General features: G+C 39.1%; 2 protein-coding genes across 8 annotated transcripts; one reads left to right on the top strand and one right to left on the bottom strand.

Moving 5' to 3' along the window:
* Nucleotides 1-22: 22 nt before the first annotated feature.
* On the bottom strand, nt 23-12,572 carry MICAL-like (protein). Of its 6 annotated transcripts, XM_018023389.2 has the most exons (12): nt 12,112-12,571; nt 8,551-8,806; nt 8,291-8,329; nt 7,639-7,817; nt 7,268-7,356; nt 2,196-3,628; nt 1,846-2,065; nt 1,366-1,659; nt 1,097-1,232; nt 765-993; nt 458-570; nt 23-397 (listed from the first exon to the last, which is right to left on the bottom strand). In XM_018023389.2, exons 2-12 carry the CDS (start codon nt 8,700-8,702, stop codon nt 216-218), a joined length of 3,066 nt encoding a protein of 1,021 aa, XP_017878878.1. In that variant the 5' UTR covers nt 8,703-8,806; nt 12,112-12,571; the 3' UTR covers nt 23-215. The 6 variants fall into 6 exon arrangements, 5 of the variants coding, with proteins under 5 accessions (XP_017878878.1, XP_017878879.1, XP_026668766.1 ...); XM_018023390.2 differs by lacking the exon at nt 8,291-8,329; XM_026812965.1 differs by lacking the exons at nt 8,291-8,329; nt 8,551-8,806; nt 12,112-12,571 and adding an exon at nt 8,112-8,272.
* A 332-nt stretch (nt 12,573-12,904) lies between these two features.
* Cnep1r2 (CTD nuclear envelope phosphatase 1 regulatory subunit 2) lies at nt 12,905-15,426 on the top strand. Of its 2 annotated transcripts, none has more exons than XM_018023385.2 (4): nt 12,905-13,282; nt 13,418-13,489; nt 13,564-13,689; nt 13,755-15,426. In XM_018023385.2, the coding sequence occupies exons 1-4, from the start codon at nt 13,255-13,257 to the stop codon at nt 13,907-13,909; spliced, it is 381 nt and encodes a 126-aa protein (XP_017878874.1). In that variant the 5' UTR covers nt 12,905-13,254; the 3' UTR covers nt 13,910-15,426. The 2 variants fall into 2 exon arrangements, with proteins under 2 accessions (XP_017878874.1, XP_017878873.1); XM_018023384.2 differs by having other exon boundaries at nt 12,913-13,282; nt 13,555-13,689.
* Nucleotides 15,427-16,841: the final 1,415 nt, after the last annotated feature.

Below are 16,841 nucleotides of genomic sequence, written 5' to 3'. Positions count from 1 at the left end.
ATTCGTATTGAAATAATAATTATACGTGTGAACATTTCATGTATATTGTTGTAAATCTTACATATTTGGATGGAACATTTGAAAATATTACGAGTTTCACAATCTAACTGTGCAGCTTCCGTAGAGTGGATAGTTTAGAAAAAGCTTTGAATACAAAATTCGAGGTAGTAGTCTAATAACTTACACAGTGTCGCATGCTTAAGGATAAATGTTAGTCAAAACCACCTACGCTTAGTGTGACGCTTCAGCGTCAATTCAATTTCATCGACGTCTTTGTCGATGTCCTTTTTAAACGTCTTCTTCAGTTTCTTCTCCTTCGTTTTCTCCTTCGATTTACTTTGTTTCCGTTTCTTCTTCTCGGACACCTCGTTGTTCATAGACTCGTTTTTATTCTTGGCTATCGGATGATCAACGATACAATACAACTTATAATTAAACAATGCAAACTTTCGTTTACCTGCAAACAGATCCATGTGTCGATTGATACTCCGGTCCTCTTCTATTTCCCTACGCCGATCCATTTCTAAACAGTCCACTATCTCGTTCCGTTTCTCCACGATTTCTACGAGTCTAACAGTAAAAGTCAGAACATTTTAATATTCGTTGGGTAAAGATGCATCCTTACTTATGCATCGATTTCCTAATACACGAATTAAGAAACTTACAAATTAGACAATATTTCCCCTATAGAAGTTTTTGATTCACATTGCACGCTGCGCGTAAAGATTCAATAATATATATTTATCAACAAAGAGAAGCTGTACCTTTGAATCAATGCTTCCTCCTTCTGTTTATCGAAGTCCGTTTTGGTCGATTCGTGCCGCGACATTAAACACCGAATTTGATATTCGATCTCGGCGTGTTCCTCTTCCAGCCTCTGCTGCCTTCGGAGCAACATCAATTCGGCCTGCCGCCTGAACAGTTCGTTCTTTTCGTTCACCAAAGCAAATAACTCTAAGACTAATTCCTCTACGTCTGTCCCGAGGCTAGCATCTGCAATTTTTTCGACGGAACGTTGCATACAAAGTCTTACGATCTCTCTTTAACCGTTAGAAAAATACTAGTCATTCGATGCAATGGTGAAAAACGCAATTACCGTTATTTCTGGGTCCCGACTCGCACTTGCTTCTTATCAATTGTTCCAATCGGACACCTTGCTTTTCTAAGCCCTGCTGTTGCATTTCTATCTCATCTAACTCCATTTTAACGTCCTTAAGGGACATTACCTTTATCTAGAAGATACCATGCACAGACACTTGAAAATCAGGAACTCGGTGATACCGAAGAACTTTGCTACTGCCCAGGCTTTAGTGAAGTTTCGCATGCGTCCAACGTTAAAATCGCGAAATAAAAGCGAACACTTACTTTCCTACGATGGGGTATCGGACAGGGCGGAGCAGGTCCCTTTTTCCTTTTCCACTTCCCCTCGACGCTTTTGTCTAAATACGGTTTGTATTCGTCGCAGGATACCTGACCGAAACTTTGCCTGTTCCTATTCGCTTCGTCCTTGTTGGTCTTCTGATCTTCCCACAACAAGCTGTTCTCATTGTTCGCCGCTTTGCTCATCGGAGATTGTTCAGAAGTAGACGTGGTCGCGATCGGCGGAGGAGGAGCAGGTTTCGTCTTTCTCGCCTTGGGCGTCGAGTGTGTAGGTGAATCCTAGTAACGAACACGCGATATCAAGTATCATTTCGTACGACTGATCAATTCCTCGATTGCCATTCTTCTCGTTTCGATCGAGAAGTATTACAAAATTAATACGGCTTTATTATTCGACAAACTGCTTGAAACAACGTAACGAGAGTCGAACGACAATGAATTTCCATAATGGTTCTAATAAATTACGTGATATCCAGTGGAAACGTTCCGCGACTTGAACGGCGTACGTTGATCGGACACGCTCGGTTCTGTCATGTTAGGTGGCAACGGTGCCTGTTTCTTCTTTCTGTAGGTCCCTCCGGAACTTATACTCGTTTCCGTGCTTTTCAAGGAACTGTTCGACGCGTACAAATCATTATGACTTCGATTCAATCTTCCTTCGCTCATACCTATCTCCTGAATGCTCCTGAAAGTCGTTAAAAAAAAAACGCTTTCCAATTTGCAAGCGATTCTTTTTATCTAACAGAGATTGCTAGACAACGTATTAAAGGTAATCTAGTTCGAGGAAAACGTGCGTGAAATAATTTGTTACGTACTTAAAAGTACGCGGTTTAGGCACAGGCGTGGCTGTTTTCCCAGCAGGCTCGAGATCACTATCGTGATCATCGTCATCGCTCCAGAAGGGATTCAAATTGATATGCGGCGCCACTAAACGTCTCTTCGCCGGTTTATCCGTAAGTTCATTAGCTTTAGCACTACCGACGTTGACTCTCGTGGCTGGTTTTGGTGGCACAAATTCAGTCTTCTTCACTATTTCCTCTTCCTTTTCCTCTTCCTCTTCCTCTCCGAAAGGATTCGTCGAATTACCACTGGTCTTCGAAACGTCTTTAGAGTCGACCGTTTTCTCCTCTTCGTCGACGTTGAACGGATTTAGATCCTCCGGATAGTCTTCGTTGTCACTTACGTTCGTTGCGACGGTATCGCTCGCGAGATCTACGCGCGTATCGTCCTCGTTACTCTTTTCTTCCGAAGCACTCGGCGTTGAATCTTCAGGTACTGTTAGCAGATTTGGCACTTCGTGGGAAAGCACCTGGACCGAACCGGCCGCACCGAGGCTCTCGGAGTTCGGAGACTCCGAGGCATCCACCTGATCAACGACCGTCTTCGTCGTAACGGGACACGTCGGATCGTCACGTTTCTTAGCGTGCACCTCTGACTTAAACGTTTTGACACCTCGATCATACTTCTTATTCTCGAACCTATCAGTCCTACTCTCGAACAGTTTAAGTCTCTCCTGAACCAAGGAACTGGGCCCGCGTTCCTTATCGTCGCTGCGAAGCACCGATTTATGAGGAGAACCCTCGATACCCGACTGGCCCTGAACCAGACCCCTCGAGTTCTCCTCTCCGACACTTTCCTCGTCTAAACGAGATTCTAAGTCCAAACTCGCGGCAAGACGATCGCACTCCCCCTTTTTCTCCTCTCCCCCGTGATTAATCGCGGACACCGAGTTCGGGCTCTCTGTATTTAGATTCGAAGAATGATTCGTCAAATGATTGTCACATTCGCTCACCGAGTTATCGGTCTCTTCGGAGAGCAGCTGATTCGCGATGAAGTTCAAACGGAGCCGGGAGGTTTGCGCGATTATGTCGGGAACGGGGGAATCGTGGTCATATCTTTTCGTCGGGTCATTGGGCAACGTTGGTTTAATTATATTGTCGTCGTCGCTGCCGGACAGCTTCGAAGACGAGTCGTGGTCGTCGTTCTCGGTACCGCTGTTCGTCACGGATTCCTCTAAATCCCGTACGCTCGACGAGAGGATCTCCTCGTCCGGGCAGGTCTCGCAGCAGAATTGTCCCTCCTCGGTCTCGTAGTAATTACCGGGAGTCAATTGGTTGCTGCACCGTGCGCAACGAAAGCAAGTACGGTGGTAAGCGACGCGGGCTAGCACCAACTTTTCCGCGAGGAAAATTGGCAGTCCGCAGACGGCACAGTGATCCTTTCGCATACCCGAGCACGACGACGCCTCCTGTAGAATTTCAAACAATTTCACTTTCGATCCATCGATCGTTTATTTATAACTGCGTGTAAAGAGAGCGACGATTAATCAGATCACACGTACGATTCCCTGGTTCATTCAATGATATTCTTTCTAAAGAGTTTTTAATCCCCGATCGTTTCATTCAATTATTACTTGGCTATTGTTCTATGCAGCGATGTTCAACCGTTTGCACTCGTACGTCATGCTTGAAGATGACAATACGAACTTGTTATAGAAAATAGACCGAGTGCAAAGGGTGAAAGTGCAACGATTTAGTAATTCGCATTAGTCCTGGGTTAGACTCTCCTTCTTTTTTCCAGTTATTCGACATTCGTTAAAATCCTGGCCCGACGTCGATTCCTGATCCCAATCAATGAACGAGTGTGAGTAGAACGAATGGAAGTAAAACAGTTAGAACGAATAACTCAGACCGTCTTTAGAATTCTGAATACGAAAGAAGAACAAAAAATTTGTAACACGAAGTAATTACAAATGTTACTAACGGTTTACTAAAATCGAGCAGATTAATACTGACTCTTCGTCGATTCTTCTGAGACTCTCTAAAAGAGAAGAGAAAAACCCGAACGGAATGACAAATTGAATAATTCGGTCTGAACCTAATTGACAGACGATAGATACGGATTCATCTGACTCTGAATAATGATTAGAGTAAAAGGAAAAGATCTACGAGAATCCTAATACAATTAAACGCGATGGTAGCAGTATACTGACTATCGAATCAAGTTCGTTTGAGAATTATGTAAGAACAGAAGAAGGGAAACAGCGTGTGTACTTAAAAATGTAACTTTAGTAACCAGTGGTTTAGTCAGGCTTCGTTAAGACCATTCTTCATGGTTTTCACACAGAAAGATCGCTTTGTACCATACACGGAGATGCCGGGCGTAGTTAGTGAAATTCATGCAGTGGGATGCAAGAACTTAAAGGATTAATTTAAAAAAAATCCGAATCAGCATGCAAAACGATAAACGACAAAGCGAAATTACCTTCTAGCAGAATATTTCAGGTTTATATTGTCCCACTAAGTCCAAGCTTTCCTCCTGAAGAATAAAAATATGTAGTAAGACAAGTAAAAACGTGTTCGGATTATATGGGAAGAATTCCATCCGCGACTTCACCGATCGATGAACACAAATATACTTCGACGAGGAAACTAACTTTGTTCAAATTCTCCGATTTGCGTACAAACAATAGACCCCAAGAGTAAACAGGATTTGTTCGAATATCGAAGTGGATTAAGAAATTCCGTACGCTCTCCCTCGGAATACCCGATACCTTTCACTCTGCGGATAATAATTGATTCACTTGATCCAAACCGAGGATCGAAGCGCAGTTTAAATAAAATACAGATTAGAACGAAGATGATCGTGAAAGTCAGGATTCGTTCGATCTAGAAGGAGGTGTTTGAAAAAATAATGTTAATGGGTTACTGACAAGCGTCTTTATTTAGTTCCTTCAAATATGCATTACAATCGAGTTAAAAAATGAAGTTCGCTAAAAGCAGTCGACTTACCTTAAGCACATTTTTAATTGCAAATTATAAACGTTACAAAACAATTTTTACAAAATGAACGATATGCGAGTCTTAAACCAAATTATTACGTTGCTTCATAGTTACACGTAAAAGCGTTTACAAAAATGATAATTACCAAATAGTAGGCAGGTTTGTGCGATGCGTTAAGACTGAAGACGGGAAAAAAAAATTGTACGCATAAAATAATTAAAGAATGAAGCGGGTCCTGGCGTCGCCCTTTGGTTACCGATGGTGAAGGGACGTACGCTATCTAAATGTGTGAGAGCGTATTTGAAAAGAATAAGCAGTTAACCGTTGGTTAATCGTGTCGACTCGATGTACGCATGACGAAGAAAGAGCACTTATAAAAGAGAGTAAACAGAGCGAATGAAAGCAGGCTAATTTTCTATCTTAAGGTGAAAATTTTGCGAGTGGCATAAAACTGTTGTTCATTCAGTATTACTGATCGCTGACTCTGATCAACATCGTACGCGAGGAGCTTAGCAATTTGAAGTACAGGGCAAAGAGTCCTATTCTAATTCTCTTTAGCTCCTTTATTCTTGATCCTGCATGGTTCTGTTATTCCCTAAGAGAATAGATCTCCTAACAGAAAGTACCCGTTAATTTCATTTAACACGCGTGGGACTTAAATGAGCAACTAGGGTTTAAACAATCGTTCTTATATTAACTACGTTTATTCGCTTCGAACTACAATTACCAAGTTATTAACAATCGTAGCAGTGAACGTTCGATCTTCGTGATTCTTTTCTTCGGAATTTCCTATCAGCTCTAACGGAGTTCCACGTAAACCCTGAGCCAAAGTTACGGTCTGCGATTACCCTAATAATTAGGGTAGAGGGTCGAGACTCGGGAAGGGTTTTCTTCGAGGTCTATCGATTGATACGTTAGAAATCCAATCTAGTTTCAGCACGCTTTTAGCAGATTTATTTGTCGGCGAGGAACAGTATTGTACGCTAGGTCACACTCTTCTCTCGACACCCGTGTCTGACTTAAGAGCACTTTGAGTTTGTACCTAAATCTAAGGGAATCCGTCTATGGAACAAATACCGATACATAATGGCTTTCAAATTCTATCTACGTAATTTCAAACGTTATCACACACAAAACGAGATTAAAGAATGAAATGGAAACAATGGTAAAAGATAAATGGGACGAGGTATCGTTTATTTGGTAATTACAAAGGCGTTGGATTCTGATCTTTCCGTCAGATCTCGCCAACTCTCTTGTAAGAAATAATGGAGTTAATAGAGAGAGAGAGAAAAACGAAGGAGTACCCATTATTACATACAAAGAACGCGCGAAGAAATGAAAAAAAGGAAGAGCCAAGTAACGTGTTCACGCGCTGAGCGAAAGATCACCTCGCCACGAACTAACTTTCTTTTACTCGTAATTACATTCCCAATACAAACAGTTTCTTCGACGGTACGAACGACATTTTCCTAAGAGGTAAAAACTAAACTAACTTTTTCTTTATTATACATCGTAAAAATTACAGCGACTCTCGCGATAAAATACTGCGTGTAAGAATCGACTCAGTTTCAATATAAAATCGTAAAAAAAATATTATGGGTTCTGATATCTGTACAGAAGCTTAAACAACAGATATGTACAGTGTATATAAAATATGGGCGATATAGGCTTAACGCGCTTAACTTACCAAAAATCAAATAGCGAGTATTCTCTCATTGAATCAACGAAGTCAGTAATTAAAATAAGGCTTAACTCGAGAAGCTGCCAACTCTATAATAGCGAGTTTTCGTCAGTCTATTTGAACGAGTAAACGCGGTATAAACACAAGGAAATGCAAATAGAGAGCACAAGTTTGTTTCACGCGTAACTCAAACGAGTCTTCCGACTGCCTTATTTTCTTTGAGCAAAAATAATTGTCTACACGAGATCTACTATATAATTTGATCGAGAACGTCTCGACGATTCGAGATTCAAAGGCATTTTGAACGTGCTGCATTATAAGAATTAGTTAAATCGTGATCGACGGAACTCTGACTGAAACGAACGTCGAAAAAAGAAGAAGAGTCGATCAGTTTCTACGTTCCGTATAACAAAGGCTTCTGTACCTTTTCTTTCGAAGATTCGGGCACCTGCGCGATCTTTTCTTCCATAGCATCTGTTGCTCTACTCACTGGAACACGTGTCGGCGACGAACCTGAACAGACGAAAACAAACAACGCTCATCGCATATGCAGTCTTGCATACACAGCAGTGCCTTGTAAAGTGCAGTCAGAAGTAAACGATTAAATCTGTTCGATGTGGATCTACGTTAGAGAGTGACAGTCGGCTCGCATAAATTGTAAAATAAAAAGATCGGAACTTTCGTTGATCAATTTTAAATTCGTACAATTTGAATTTACAATTAAAACGATTGGGGAATTTGTGGTACGACAAATTCTCTTCAATTCATAATTAATAGATCGTCGCAGAGACTCACCACCGAAGGTCTGATAAAACTGCGAGAGGTACGTGAGAATGGACAATCGGTCAGGCACGGAACACGAGGCCATGTCCTCCGCGTCCAAAAGCGCCGGGATACCAAGATGCTGTTCCGCTATTCGAAACGCCAGCTCGTTGTTGCCATACACGTCGTTCTTGTTTAAACTGTCAAAGTCACTGGAACCAGGAATGGAACGAATACCTTGTTTTCATTTATGTACACGGCACCGAACTCCGGATTCAAATCCATCATTAGGATGGATCGCGAAGGTAAACCCACGAGCAACTAAGAAATGCGAACTTTTTCCGTTATACGGTCGCGACAATGAATAAAAACACTTTTGCTCCTCTTCTTATCTCGTAGATATTAACTGGGAATATACTTATTAGCGACATACGTCACGGAAAGGCTAAACATAGACACTATGCACTTATAATTATATGTAATTAAAACAGCAAGCTTCAACTTACTATACGCGAACTATCGCTGGATATATTAGGTAGCAAACACACGCAGTCAAACGAGCATTTCTCCTTCGAACAAAATGAATTCCACTTACAACAGGGAACGATTAATTGAAGCATCGGTACAAACTGTATTAACTGGCGGGGTTAATTAAACCAAAAGCTTTCAGAAGTACATAACTTACTAACTAAACGAGTCCGGTAAGTTGAAAACGCAATAAAATCTGAAAAACGTTGTAAAAGATTAACTCGATGGAACGTAGTGCGAAAACAGCTCCTTAGAATATCGAATGAAAATTCGATCTGTTCTAATTTTACGTTCTCCCGAACGTTATTGTCTATAAAAATTTGTCAGCGCGCGTTGCAATCGCGGTTCGATGTCATCCGTTCGTTATACGACCGACTATACTTAATGCATAGTACTAAATCGATGCTTTTTACTTACATGAGGTCGGGCCTGAAATGATGAATCATTGCGCAGAACGCGAGACCGTCCTTCCACGAAGTAGTCATATTCTGCACACTGACGCCGGGATAACCCTCGGTTATCCGGCGACACCAAAGTTCTAACGCCTTCGTGCCTCGTCGCTCGCCCATTTTACAAATTCGTTTTAATCGAAGATTCTCAGAAATTAATGCCAAGTTCAAACGAGCGAGGACACACGATAACCAGTGTCCCTCGATATGTTATCGCGACGATTCTGTAACAAATTGTAAATAAAAAGTCGTGAGTATCTCGTCGCGACATGGTTCACACGCTCGTTATCGTCTAAGCTTTCTGGACGTGTCCTTCTAATTGCAATTAGTTTCATTCGAGATACTGGCCAACGACGCAAGCGTGTCCATTATATAAAAATCGAACGTAGCAATGATACATGAAATAATTGCTTTTTATAGAAGAGAAATTTGTGTCCGGTCATGTAGATCCGGTACTGGTATCACGATTCCAGTAATCATTGATGCACTCTTGATATTACATATCCTGTTCTTCACGTATCACTCGTCAATTTATTTAAAAAGAGTAACGAGTGCTGGATGTACATATCCATTACACGTGAAATGTAGAACGCATGAGAGCTGCACACGTGACAAAGGAGAAAGCGGAAGTAGAACGGAGTAGGGATGGAGTAAAAAGAGGAAAAGAACGACGGGACAAAATGATTATTTACGGTTTACATCGAACACGATGTATTTCGTTCAATGAATCAATTTAGTCATTTCTCACGCATCAATTGCATCGAGCCTTTGATCTGCGAGATTATAAAGTGAATCACGTTTAAATGGAATTCTATTAAAATTCGAAGAATTCATTTATCGTGTTTATCTAACAATTTCGAGCAATCAGCGAGAGATAGCGAATTACAGATGAGATCGCTGTTATTTATTTTAATACAGTTTACGATAAATAATAAGCGCTCTCGCAATAACATAATTATCTTTCACGTTCGATGCAGTTCACCCAGTAAGCATAAACAATATTCGAGATATGAATCGTATACGATGTGAACCATGAAATGCCGCTGATCTAAACTGAATCGCGGAAATTTCCGGCGGGGCGTGACGCGAATTCGTAGCGTGCATTGTTAAGCCCGCGGTTAAATACGGATATTGCGTACGTGATTCAATTCGAAGACCAATTGTCGCAAATTCCCGAGAAAACTGTCTCTCCTTTGCGACACGAAATTTCGGGAATTTTGCGAACGTGTCCGTTTCGTGAACGTTGCGAAAGTCCGCGTGCGGTTTCGAATATTCAAACGGGCGATCGAGACCTCGCGTTCGAACGGAATCGTTTCACGTCGAGGGACGCGATCGACCAACCGTGTTGACCCGGCCAACTCGGTTTCCGACCTCGCAACGAGTCAACCACGTAATCCATCCTGACACTCTCTGATTTACGAATTACAAAACTCGAGATTGAAAACATCTCTCAGACTCTTAAGAACGTTGCCTTGAGAATTAAGAATTTGTGTAAAGAACAATGGTAGGACGTGGCATCAAATTTTGACGACGAGCAACTCGGGCCGAGGTAGCGGAACGCGGAGAACCGCGCGTTTCTCGTGTACACAACGCGTACTGCTGTACGTAAACTAATTTGTACAATGATTAAAATGACTGGCAATGGCTGTTGATCTTTGCACGTTGCTCGACGAAGGCTACTGGAAAGATGTTCTTACCAGAAACAGAATTATCACGGGAAACGTCTCGACTTCTGATTATATATCAAAAAATTGATATAAAAAGAGGTAATGACGCGAACGGAAATTGGGACACTTCCGATACCAATCGACGCGATACTCGGAACTGCGAGTTTTAAAAACCGCGTTGTACGTCGACGTGTAACGAGAGATTAAAATTACTGACAATGACCATTTTTTGCACGTTGCTCGACAAAGGCCTGCTTTGCCTACCAGGAACAGAACTGTCTCTGAATTTAAAAACGTACGAGAATACAAATTGACACGATACTCGGAACTGCATGTAAACTTCAGCATGAAAAAGCATAGTGAAACGGATAAAGAATTTTAAATTCATGACAAAGGCTACGCTACCGGCGACAGAAATATTATAAAATTTAAAAACACACAGCGATACTCGGAACCGACGAACATGGTGAATCTAAAAAGTGCATTTCACATAAAAAAAGTCGAATGAAACTGGTAGAGAGAAATATGATTAGATTTCGCTGGGAACAAGTTCGTAGGAAGGACGTACGATGGTTTCTATCTTCTGGATTTTTATGCTCTTTTAATTACGCTCGGTACTTTCTCTTATTGCCCGAGGTATCGACGTACACAGTTCTGTTACTCCTCTCTTTGAGCCATTCTCATCTCTGAATAATCGCAACGTTTCGTACACCTTTATTACGCAATCGAACGAAAACGCGAATATAAAACGCGTACAATACGCGTCCTTAATCGTCAATTTCGACTAGTTACTCCGAATACCTAATGACACGATTTTTAAGTTGCCCGAACGGAAAAACCGGTTCTTATTGCATTTCTGGCATTGAACGATCACATTATAATACCGTTGACCTAGTTAAAAAGTTTACGATGCCAATGTAACGTTACGATGTTCGATAAAACCCCGATGATCGAATTCGAACGTTTCACTGGAGATATTAATCGTGGCAATGCTAATAGTAAATCAGCGGTGTATAAATAAATACAATCAGAATAGTCGAGTGTTGGTTCGACACAACGAAGACCACTTGAAACGGATATACCCCTCTCCGGCGTTTAGGTCAAGTCCGAGTTTCCCTTATATTCCCTTTCACTATTGCGCTGTGAAATTTATACGCATGCTTCACGACACACTTACTAAAGCTACAGCGGCATTATTACCGCGAGCTGTACGCGAGATTAACAACGCCGATTCCAAATGCAAACTACGTAATTAGTTCGTTAACCTTTGCCACGAAATACGCTACCGACCGCACTAACGCCAAGTGGAAGAAAAAAATTGGTGTAGCTAATTATTTCGGACGATCAGCTTGATCGATTATACACAGTTATATAATCGAAGGATCAGATCAAAACGTAATGTAACACGCCCGAGATTTTTATTTAGTCTCGAGAGGAAGTTTTTCAACGATTACATAAATATCAATGTTCGAGACGTACTCTCCTGGAGAAAGCCAACAGAACAGGTTCGGATTCGCTCAATGATTTAAGATAAAATAAGAAAAATGATTCATTGTTTTTCCAATTGCATTTGTATTTAATTCAGCCCTGTGTCATTTAGTCTTCGATCGCCTTACAATCTGTACAAAATAAACGTGTATGTAAAATCCTGTCCGGCGTCAAATAATTATAATTGTCAACTGGTCAATTACATGGGGACGCATATAGATTGTATACAAGATTAAAAAACACATGGAAGTCGAATGAATTAGCGCGTAAAGGAAGCGGGCTTCTAAGTGTGTCAAAACGTTTGCTGCTTCCTTCGTCCAGCCGATTTGCTCGTTTTTAAAAAGAAATAATCTATCCATACGGAGATCCGTTACCTTACGTCATCCGCGTGACCCGTTTCCGCCAATAGTTACAATTCTTTAGTCTCTGCCAGTGGAACTGCAGCCTGGACACAGTTCACCGTACACGAACAAAAATATTTTGTCGAGCCACTTCATTTCACGTTAACGCACGACAATGTCCCTCGAGAGAACTGTTTACTATCGTTTAACAACTTCCGCGCACAGGTCGGTCGTACATACGAGACTGGCACAGCGATTACCCTAACCTCTCTGCTACGACTGCTCGCGAAGGTGCACAAATAAAAGAGTATGCGGAGTAAACAGCGGTTCCTTTTGCATGTCAAGACTGATCAGAACGAAAATAAGCTGACGGTATCGCTACGTTGTTTATTTCTCTTTGTTATCACGCTCATTTTAGAGAGAACAGTAGCTGACACTGGTCGAGACCGGTCGAGACATTCGATACAACACTGACACTCTGCGTGCGATCCAGTGACTGAAGTAGCATTGTAGCATACAGTGTGGCTAGGTTGAGGACGGGAGCCAACGAGAATCACCCCTTCCACTTACGCACACTATCGCACTGTATCCGTGTGCTCCGAGCTCGGCTCGACTTCGGCTCAGTAGAGAGAGAAGGCGAAACATCAGTCCGTCGCTTTTGCTCCTGATGCCGACTGACGGCTGCGTGCCGCTTGGATTTTAACGCATCAAGAGCAAGAGCGATGGACTGATGTTTCGCCTTCTCTCTCTACTGAGTCGAAGTGGAGCCGAACTCGGAGCACACGGATACGGAGCGATCGTGTGCGTAAGTGGAAGGGGTGATTCTCGTTGGCTCCCGTCCTCAACCGCTCAACCTGGCGGTCACACTGCTGCACACTCAAATAAGTTCGGCGACGGCGACTTAAGCATTTGCTTAAGACGGTCTTATTCTTAAGCACGGACTGTGAATACGGGCCTATGTAGTATCATCCAGTATCATCATAACCTTTGATACTAATTATAAACAAAGAAGTTGTTAAAAACCGTCATAGACGGAAGAATGAATTATATGTAAACAAATCTCTTTAATTGATTCATATTCAATATTTTAATGATAGTGGCACGAACAATGTGATTGTTTAACCAGTATCGTTTGCAACCCGTTCGGATCAAATGTAGACAAACCGAGAGTAAAAAATGTCTTTAGATCAAACCGTGTGTGAAGGTAAATAAAGAAATGGAATAATCGTGGCAATTCATTCCTAAATATGCTCGCTGAAAAGTAACAATGATAAAGTAACCTTGTAACCGGGATAAGTAATTTCGAGGTTATTGCGTGTATTTCTTCTATCTCTTTCAGATTTAAAAGCTTTCGAGAGACGTCTTACTGAAGTGATCGCAAGTCTACAGCCTGCTACTCTCCGATGGAGGAGTATGTTTTTATTTTATAAACTTCTATCATGATTCATCAGTAAATGTATATATCCATATTCTCAGTACTGTTAGGTGTTATTTCTGTGTGCACTGCTGTTGGTGCATGGCATTGGCTGACTGATCCAAATACACCAGACGTATCATTTACGCAAAGTCTATGCAATCACCCATTCTTCACGATTGCTAGTATTATTTTAGGTAAGTAATGTAGCACTGATAGATGTGTCGGATGACTAACAAAGAAAAATGTTAATCTATTTCAGTAATATTATTTATGATGGGTGTACATAGAAGAGTGATAGCACCAAGTATCATTACTCAAAGGGCTAGGAGTGTCCTTGATAATTTTAATATGAGCTGCGACGATACTGGGAAACTTATACTTAAACCAACGAGGTCGAGACATCATGATACTTGATCAGAGGATTCTACATTAATTTTAGAAGTGTTCATTAATACTTAAATTACTGAACAGGGTGTATATAAGGAATGTATGTTTAAATTGCATTTTTGATACTAGAGTTAAAATATTATTTTTTCATATTCAGTGTTTCTAAAAGAATAGTGTAACAGTATCTTATGATTCAGATTGATATTTTATATTTTTTAAAGCTTTGATTATACAGTGAAATTAATACATATTGGTGTACAAAATTATATATATAGTGGCACGCGAAAGTATTCGAACGTTTTTTAAAACAAGTTTTTAATATTGAACTAAAAGACATAATTTTCTGTGGGATGCTAGAACACTAAATTTACTATCTAATGTGTAACAAAAATTTTTATTGGCCGGAATCGCGAAGAAAAATGTAAACTTTTTTCTTTATTAAGGTTTTTGATAAAAATTTAAGACATCCTTGTAGATCATTTGTAGATCTAAGTACGTTATATTTATATAAAATGTTTCATGAAAAGCAGTGAAAGTGGGACACGTTAAGACATGTAAAAATTCTTCAATTTATCTCAGTTGTGTGGCAAGAGTTGAAAACACCTATCATTTCCTTCACTTTATATCTATTATAGCTCACAGCAACATAAATGATTTTTACGTAACTTTGTACATGCATAAAGCTTACTTAGATCTACAAATGAGGTGTTTTAAATTTTTATTAGAGACTTTAATAAAAGAGTTACGAAATCTGGCGTTTACTTTTTCTTCGCATTTTCAGCCACTAAAAATGTATCACAAATTTGTTTACACAGTAAATTAAGTTTTCTAGCATCCCATAGAAAATTATTGGTTTTGCAAATAAATTCGTTCGGTTTCTTAGTGCAGGATGAAATACAATTTCTTTAACACACTGGATAGATTAATTTTCTACATTCGTATGTGATACTGAGTGCCGTAACAAGCTCTTGCAACGATTGGGGTATATTTCTATCGATAATGGTTCGAATTAATCTACTTAAACCGAATGAACTTATTTGCCAATCTAATATGCTGCTTAGCCCAATATTAAAAAAGTTATTTTGTTTGTATCCGAATGCTTTCGTGAGCTTCTGTATTTTATATGCATTCATTTTGAACACTCTTTTCAAAGTTATTTTACGTTGGTATCAGTACCAAACGTAAAATAATTTAATCATGTATAATAGAGCAATATGGATTAAATCAATAGATTTAGCACGATCTTTATATGTCTAAATAATCCTTAGAATCATTTTAAATACATCTACTATTTTTATTTATTGTATTATGAACACAGAAAACTTTTAAGTTCGGACAGAAAAAGATATGACATATTAATTAGTTTTCAATTGAGTAAAAATATAACTCTTGCCTGATGTGCTTACCAAGAGTTTCAATTTTTGTTTTGATTAATTATTATACATATAAAGACGTAATTGATTCTCACAAATTCACACGTACATATTGTGATAATATATCTGTAAAAAAGGATTGTAAAATAAACTTGTTAATGCGTAATGAGTGTAAATTAAGTTTTCTAGCATCCCATAGAAAATTATTGGTTTTGCAAATAAATTCGTTCGGTTTCTTAGTGCAGGATGAAATACAATTTCTTTAACACACTGGATAGATTAATTTTCTACATTCGTATGTGATACTGAGTGCCGTAACAAGCTCTTGCAACGATTGGGGTATATTTCTATCGATAATGGTTCGAATTAATCTACTTAAACCGAATGAACTTATTTGCCAATCTAATATGCTGCTTAGCCCAATATTAAAAAAGTTATTTTGTTTGTATCCGAATGCTTTCGTGAGCTTCTGTATTTTATATGCATTCATTTTGAACACTCTTTTCAAAGTTATTTTACGTTGGTATCAGTACCAAACGTAAAATAATTTAATCATGTATAATAGAGCAATATGGATTAAATCAATAGATTTAGCACGATCTTTATATGTCTAAATAATCCTTAGAATCATTTTAAATACATCTACTATTTTTATTTATTGTATTATGAACACAGAAAACTTTTAAGTTCGGACAGAAAAAGATATGACATATTAATTAGTTTTCAATTGAGTAAAAATATAACTCTTGCCTGATGTGCTTACCAAGAGTTTCAATTTTTGTTTTGATTAATTATTATACATATAAAGACGTAATTGATTCTCACAAATTCACACGTACATATTGTGATAATATATCTGTAAAAAAGGATTGTAAAATAAACTTGTTAATGCGTAATGAGTAAATTTTTGTAATATTTTTTGTATGCAATTATTAATTATTGTTATCCTTCATGTTGTTCCTCCATCCAAGATAAATAATAACATATGCCATAGTAAATGATCCAATTTCAGTTCACGTAACAATTTCTACTCCCTAACCATTTTTTTCAATCATTGTATGTGTAATCGTAAGCCCGTCAGTAGAAATTGTGACGTAAGTAAAAAGTAGATCATTTATTATATGGATACGAAGCCGGGTTAGTATTGTTAAATAAAAGGTCTATCATAACGATCAAAACATTTATTCGTATTAATATTTTGCATATTATTACAATTTCAGTAATGCACGGTCACGCGATTTAATTCGTACAATATTACATATACAATTGTTTACGCCGTTCAGTATTCATTGAAAATCAACTGCAGCATTGAGTCTTAAAACGCATTCCTCAGTTCTGGTATTATAATTACCTACATTATATATATGTACAGGAAATAATCACCGAATGTTATAAGTGTCATCCTATACCATTTGCCCATTAACAACTGGACAACTAAGAATTTCCGATATTTGTGGATTTCTAAGTGCACGTTTTCAATGTACATAATACATTACTTTCTGTATATGTACATTTCCGTTTCGTTTGTAGTGGAAGTTCTTATTATAATAATTATAATAATAATAATAATAATAATAATAATAATA

This window comes from Ceratina calcarata, unplaced genomic scaffold (genome assembly GCF_001652005.2).
Source record: "Ceratina calcarata isolate Rehan_Ccalc_2016 unplaced genomic scaffold, ASM165200v1 scaffold304, whole genome shotgun sequence".
Classification (NCBI taxonomy): Eukaryota; Metazoa; Arthropoda; class Insecta; order Hymenoptera; family Apidae; genus Ceratina; species Ceratina calcarata.
Note: the sequence above shows the minus strand (reverse complement) of the source record. Positions and strands in the feature narration are given on the sequence as shown.

Bases quoted from the DNA above. Each gene is read 5' to 3' on its own strand.
- Cnep1r2 (XM_018023384.2), top strand. From the start codon at position 13,255: ATGTCTTTAGATCAAACCGTGTGTGAAG. The intron at 13,283-13,417 runs GTAAATAAAGAA...TATCTCTTTCAG, and splicing joins AGATCAAACCGTGTGTGAAG to ATTTAAAAGCTTTCGAGAGA. The intron at 13,690-13,754 runs GTAAGTAATGTA...AATCTATTTCAG, and splicing joins GATTGCTAGTATTATTTTAG to TAATATTATTTATGATGGGT.
- MICAL-like (XM_018023389.2), bottom strand. From the start codon at position 8,702: ATGGGCGAGCGACGAGGCACGAAGGCGTTAGAACTTTGGTGTCGCCGG. The intron at 7,818-8,290 runs GTAAGTTATGTA...TCCTGGTTCCAG, and splicing joins TTACCGGACTCGTTTAGTTA to TGACTTTGACAGTTTAAACA. The intron at 1,660-1,845 runs GTAATTTATTAG...GTTCGTTACTAG, and splicing joins ACGTTTCCACTGGATATCAC to GATTCACCTACACACTCGAC.